Source organism: Melanotaenia boesemani, chromosome 3, assembly GCF_017639745.1.
Source record: "Melanotaenia boesemani isolate fMelBoe1 chromosome 3, fMelBoe1.pri, whole genome shotgun sequence".
NCBI lineage: Eukaryota > Metazoa > Chordata > Actinopteri > Atheriniformes > Melanotaeniidae > Melanotaenia > Melanotaenia boesemani.
In genome coordinates this window covers 34,739,691-34,746,529 of record NC_055684.1, presented here as the reverse complement: position 1 = coordinate 34,746,529, position 6,839 = coordinate 34,739,691, and the positions used below count along the sequence as shown (strand labels likewise).

The window sequence follows — 6,839 nt, the reverse complement described above, 5'->3', positions numbered from 1 at the left end:
TCCTGCGACGCTGCAGATTTTCCCTGAGACGAAGAAAAGCCTTACATTTTACCTTAAAGAGGTTTTAATTATTTTTATTTAAATTGAGCATGTTGTGCTTTGTAATATTTACATCCTATAATTATCCGACTGGATTTTCAGTTAGATTTCGCTTTTCAATGGTTCATGTAGCCGAAATCCTAAAAATAATAATAGAAAAATCTCTTAAATAGTGTTACTTAAGGTTAAAAAAAATCTTAAGTGGAATTCTTTATTTGCTCAGTCATCAGTTTGGACGCAACTGATGCTGAAATTATGTTCTGTTTTGGCGTGTATGGAGTGAAAGTTGCCAGTAGAGACAAACAGTTATATTTTTGCTTAATGTTTCTTTTTTTTTTTTTTTTTCAGACAGATATCTCTCCAACCTGCTGAAAGGATGTCCAGCAGGAAGAGGAGACCTAACTGGACAGACCAAGAAAGTCTTCTTCTTGCTCAGTTAATGCAGGAAAAGAAAGAAATTATCAGAGGGAAGTACAGCACTGGGGTATCAATTCAAGACAAGAGACAAGCTTGGGAAGAGATTGTCCAAACCATCAATGCTGCCTTTCCACAGGTTCAACGTACAGTTTCTGACTGTAACAAAAAATGGGAAAATCTGCTGGCAAAGGCAAGGGAGGACATCAGACGACAGAAAAGGCAGATGAATAAAGGTGTGGTAAACCCCTCTTTTTTCTTTTTTTAACCAATGTGGTTTTATTATTCACTTTTAATATTAAAATTAGAGTGTCAGACTGGTGAAATAAGATGTGACTTCACCATTAAACGTTAACTTTGAATTTTTTCTTTCCTTTTACAGGTGAATCACTGTGTCTTGAACAGTTCTGTACTGTGACTCAAATTGTTATTTCTGTGATGAACCTCTCAGACATGCTGCAGCTAGAAAGAGAGGACTCTTCTGCCTCAGAGCAAATGGAAACTCAACAAAACAGGTAACAGGTTTATTTGTTGTTGCCTACTTTCACATCAGAATGTGCTCTAGAGGTTATTTTAAAAGAAAGAAACTTTGTTTCCGAAAAGGGATATTGCAATTAATTTATGAAACGTAATTTCTGACCAAACTTTATTTTTTCCCCTTTTTTTCAGTTCTGATAAAGATGGAAGTTATCATGTTATATATAAAGTTTTTGCAAACAAGCAACAGATGGAGGAGGACCTCCCCGTCTGTCCAGATCCTGCCATCCCTTTAATGGAACAAAAAACAAATATCACCAAATCAGTCACAGTACATTGTAATAGTCCACATGCTGGAGTCTGTGCTGACTCTGGAGAACATATTGATACTTCTAGCTCTACTTCTCCACCATCGGCGCACTGCACAACATTACAGGAGCGAATGGATTTGGAAATGTCTGTGTTGAGAAGACAAGAGGCAGTTCTCAAGCTCCAACAAGAATATTACACACTTAAAATTAGGCTGATGAAGAAACAAATGGAAGAATCAGCTCAAAAGAACTGAAATTATGTTACACATTTGTGTATCTACCTATTATATGTGACCTTCACAAACGACAGGAGGTAGTTTATTTGAAGAATTATTCTACAGTATGTAGTTGTTATGTTGAGTTGCACTAAAGTAATTGCTCTCTCCGTCATTGTAGTATAAAAGATCCTGCAACCTGGTTAGCTACATAGTAGAAATGTTGATATGTCAGTGTTTCTGCAAATACACAAGTTGAATTTATTTTTGAGTATTCAGTTGGCTATTAAAGCAACCAGTGTGCCTAATGTTGTGCTGAGGAATTGTTCTCTAAGGGGTACACTGGCATGTTTGTTAACACCTACATATTAAAATATTTAGTTAACCATCAGTCTAAAATGAGAGGGATTGATGTTATTATGTTTCTATCCTAATAAATATTTTTCATCCGCATTTTTATATTTAAAAACTGTAGAATGACTGTTTTTCTGAATATTTATTGACACAAGCCTCTGCAGTATCTTTACCCACTGAATCTAGGCCTGTTGAATTGATGTGAGCTAATCTCAGGGGCACATTTCACTCCAAGATGAATTCATGCAGATATTTATTGTGGCATTTCCTTATTTCATAACCATAACCATAATACTCTACATAACAAAACAGGATGCAATAATCTTTAGAACGAGGGGAACTCTTGTTGTTTGAACATCAACACAAAAACCAAAACCTAGGAGACAGATGAAAATCACTTTCCCAAATTTCTGCATCAGTAGTTCACAGCTCCATATTTCCTCCCTCTGAATAGTGGTTAGTACCTGCCTAGTACATTACACTTGTGGATTCCAATTGTATTTCACCCATGCAGCACCTGTCCCTCCCCTCTCTCCCTCTTCCTCATCATAATTTAATTACTATATATATTGTGTTATGGTTGACTCGCAGATATTTAAGGTGGTTTGTGGTGTTGCTACAACACTTCTATGTATTCCCACACACACCATACATAGCACAGTTTCTATTCAGCTCCACACGTGATACTACAGACTAAGTGTGTGAGAGTCGTGCTGCTTCGCCCCTGCGCTGTGCCATTTCATGACTTTTGGCAGGCGTAAGAAAAAGTAGTTCCTGCCAGCTGGGTATAACTTAGAGAAGATCCTGATATTATAGTTACTTTCCGCTGCATTCCGGTTTGTGATTTTTACCTAACAGGAAAATCAATTCTAGAACATGGAATACTGGTATCTGTAGTATCAATGTTTTGGTATCAATCCGCACATCACTAGATGAAACTGTCCTCTTTCATCTTTCATCTTGCTCTTCGATCTGGACCTGTTTGTGTGACTGGAGACTCACAGAGAGTTTGCACACTAACTTCTGCAGTTATTAAAATAGTTTCATGTGCGTGGGTGTCCTGTATATCTACTTTGTTTTATGAGAAACATTCCACTGTGTAAATAGGCCGAAGTGTATCACACAATATACTGAGCTGATTAATATACAAGCTAATAAATGTTATCACACAAAATAGTGAAACATACTGGCTATAGCAGTGAAGTGGGTAAGTCAACATTTAAAGCCACTAAAAGGTGTTTGCCCTTATGTGCTTGCCATGTCCCTTTCCTTTCTTCTGCTGGTAAATAAAAAAACTTAAACATCTTACTTTGCTTTAATTTGTTAATCATCCAATGTGGGATTCATTTCCTTGGCAATAATCTACAATAAACATTCAGACATATTTATTGCATGTCCAAATCATCAACAGTGCAGAACTAATGAGTACAACAAGCAGTAGTTGCAACAGTGGTCAAAAACCTGCACCAACACCTGTCACCTTAAAGATGGCTCCTTCCTGTATGGTGCTGGCAATTAGCTCTCAAGTGACATCTACTGCACCAATATAGAACATTTAGAGAAGGCTCCTACAGGCACCAATAGTGATTTGACTTTGGTTCAAGCAACTATGAATAGTTGGAGAAGTTCCGTAAAAGTGCTTTCAGACAGATACAGTTGTGGCTCAGGCTTCGGCTCCAACTCTGTTTGAGAGTCTCAGAACCTTGGTGCTTTCATGGAAACTGGCCCACATTCACACCAATTTAATCTGAACCAAAGTAGAATGACTTTACTCCACAGAAGAAGTTGTAGAAACAAAAGTGTGGATCATGTTGATTATCTGTGTATTTTTGTCATGTATGTAGTCAACCTACTATCTGTATTTGTGGAAGACCCAGGTGTTCAACCTCTTCTTAGTCTGAACATACCAGCTGGTTCAAAATTTGTTTCAGGAACTGGCACCGGTACAGAGCCCTGCTAGAAAGAAAGGGTGATTAGTAAATTGGGTAAACTGCACTTTTGGTTGATCAGCCAGACATGTTGCAGTGTTCTGGACCATGTGTACAGGTTTCACTGTGCATGATGACAGACCAGTTGGAAGAGCATTGCGGTAGAAGTGAGCAATGACTATGGCCTGTATCAGGGTTGGGTTGAATGCTGACAGTGTGTTTTGATTGCCCAGTAATTCCTTGTAAAATGGACATCACACTCAACTTCCAGATGGCAATTAGCAGGGTAGATCAGTTCAAAGGGAACTAACAGCTGTGGATGGAAAAACCGAATAACGGTCCAAAACTTTACAGTAAGATTATTCATCAGTTATTGTGGCTATTCTATTAGTGAGATAAGCTAACCAACCTTTGACTGTCTTATGTTTTGAACAAATGTTAACATTAGCTTTGGATACTCCAGCAAAAGCAACAGATTTTTCAGGTGAGATGGTGACCAGTCTACCTTGGTGATGGATTGCCATTGGCACTCTCTTTCTCTAATGGCACTCTCTACAACTGGTTGAGGCAGATAGCCACCCTTCTTGAGCCGGGTCTGTTTGAGGTTTTCTTTCATGTTAAAAGGGAGGATTTTTTTTCTCACCTTCCACTGTTGGCTGCCAATCAGTGCATGCTCAGAAACGGACAACTGAATCGAAGAGAAGATTCAATGCAGTTTGTTAGTTTCCTTATCTAGGCAATTGTATTTTTTTGTTAATTGACTTATATAAACAAATTTATTATAAACTGGACTAATGTCAGTCTTAGAATGGATTTGTTTTAATTGTGTTTAAACTGTACTAAAATAAATTGGATTGAATTGGAATGTCCATAAAAGTGTCTTTAGATGACTTTCTTGTGAACTGGCACCATTCAAATGAACTAAATTGAATTTATTCATTTTTCTGTACAGCTTATTCCACTTCAGGGTTGTGGGGGAGCTGGAACCTATCCCAGAAATTAGCAGGTGAGAGGCAGGGTAAACCCTAGACAGGTCACCAGTCTATTGCTGAGCCAACACAGTGAGGCACACAACCACGCTCACACTCACTCCTATGACCAATTTAGAGTAACCAGTTAATCTAACATGGATGTCTATGGACAGAGGGAGGAAACTAGAGTACCCGGAGAGAGAACCCATGCATACACAGGGAGAACATGCAAACTCCACACAGAAAGGCCACTGTTTGAAATGAATTAAAGTGACTATATTTGGTATAGATGGATTTTTTTTTTTAAAGGAAGTTCCCTTCGCTGACAGTTGAGGAGAGGATAGAGATCACTGTTAATGTGCACCATTGTGTAGGAACACAGCATGAGTCAGATCAAACCTACGTTTTCTTACCTTGTATAGTGAAATGATCAACAGAAAGATTCAAAAAGGCCAGAGAAGAACAACTCATCATCAGTCAGGGTGTCCAAGTTTCCTGCAAATTTTAAACAGCCTCTTATGTGGTTATTGTCTTGGATAAAAATTAATTGAGTTGGATGACTGCTTGAGATGACAGCTTTCAATCAAGGGCAAGTTTGTGTGATGGTCAGCATAAATATTGTGTACTTAGGACATCTACGTAGCTGTATTTATAAGACCATTTTCATTGTGCAAAATGAAAGATAGCTCTCTGCTTTTTCTTATTAATATTCAGTTGTGTTAGAAAAAGAGAAATCAGTACATGATTGCCTATTTTTTAACAGTCCTTCAGAACCTAAACTAACCCCAACAGAAACTTTCGTGAATCATGTTGTATTTGTTTTTATATTTTTTCATTTGCCTTTTGTTATCTCGTGTAAATAATTAGTTGCTTTTCATAAAAATTCATGGACTGAAGAAAATTCGTCACAATTACTAAATTCCTAATGAATTAAACATTTCCTATGCTATCTTGTAATTTCAAATACAATGACTGAAGTGGGATTTTAACCAAAGGTAATCTAATCTTTACCTAATTTTTTCCAAGCAATGCTTCATACAACTGTGGAAACGGTTAATTTCTCAAAATTTGGTAAACCATTGCATTGCAAATGCATAAGTGAATACTGTTCGAAGTTTTGTTTATTTGCTGATTCATTTAATTTACTACGGAGTGCAAATTTAGAAGCTGAAAATGTTTGACATAAACCAATGTACACATTCATAAAAAGCAAAACTTGGTTATGCCAATGTAAGCAAAGCTAAAATTCTCTCCTGTCTAGACAAATGTAGTAATTTGTGTGTAATATTTCTCATAAATCCATTTATTTGTAAGTGACTGGGGTTGGCACCCAGATATAAGCAGTGGGGCCCAAAGTGTTGAATAAAAGTCTGTTATTTGCTGTGTGGTTTTCTCATTTCCTTTGTTAGTGTTTTGCCAGACTGTGTTACAGCTGAGTGCGGTGACTGTCTCTCCTGTCCTGCCATTTCAGCATTAACAACTTGTCTTTTTTCATTGCTTGCTAAGTTTTGAGTCTGGAAAGAGAGCAGCTTTTCAGAAACCGAGGTTGTAGAACACATTAAAGCATGATTGCCTTTTTGATACTAAATTTGTTGCAAATATTTTAACACAGTATTTAAGTTTCTTAACTTTTATTTTGCCCATAGATAAAACACACCATCTGAGCTCTGAAAGCATGTATGCTTAGCTAGAATAGAAAGTTTCATGATGGAGTGCTGTTTAAACAGTTGGTTTTATCATTTTTAGAGTGCTGTATCAAACTCCATTGTGCTGAAAATGTTCTTTTCTTACCAATTTTATTTATAAAGAGGGGTTCTCAAACTTCTTTTTAATGTATCTTTCAGATAATCTGAAATCAGCGTTCAAACCACCTCTCAAATAAATTTTGATTAATTAAGAACAAGACATTATTCATCACCATTAAAAGGAAAATTAATGTTATCACAATCTTAAAAGACTTAAATGTACAAAAACATTTTTTTTCCCATGTCGTTCAGCACCAGCCAAACTTTCCTACTCCATGGGGTTTCCTGGAGCTAGTTCAGACCTGCAGTTGCTCAGAGCTGCATCAACTTTGGAACCTTCTGAGAAAATGTTAGATTTTCCACAATCAGAGATCCACTAAATACC

General features: G+C 37.0%; 1 protein-coding gene across 1 annotated transcript; it reads left to right on the top strand.

The window, feature by feature from the left end:
* Positions 1 to 21: 21 nt before the first annotated feature.
* On the top strand, positions 22 to 1,625 carry si:dkey-6e2.2. Its single transcript, XM_041981059.1, has 4 exons — positions 22 to 61; positions 388 to 689; positions 836 to 968; positions 1,123 to 1,625. Exons 2-4 carry the CDS (start codon positions 416 to 418, stop codon positions 1,493 to 1,495), a joined length of 780 nt encoding a protein of 259 aa, XP_041836993.1. The 5' UTR covers positions 22 to 61; positions 388 to 415; the 3' UTR covers positions 1,496 to 1,625.
* The last annotated feature ends 5,214 nt before the right edge of the window (positions 1,626 to 6,839 follow it).

What these genes read in the sequence shown, in the direction of transcription:
- si:dkey-6e2.2 (XM_041981059.1), top strand. Translation starts at nt 416, where the DNA reads ATGTCCAGCAGGAAGAGGAGACCTAACTGGACAGACCAAGAAAGTCTT. An exon ending in GAAAAGGCAGATGAATAAAG is followed by an intron (nt 690 to 835) that starts GTGTGGTAAACC and finishes TTCCTTTTACAG; the next exon opens with GTGAATCACTGTGTCTTGAA. An exon ending in ATGGAAACTCAACAAAACAG is followed by an intron (nt 969 to 1,122) that starts GTAACAGGTTTA and finishes CCTTTTTTTCAG; the next exon opens with TTCTGATAAAGATGGAAGTT.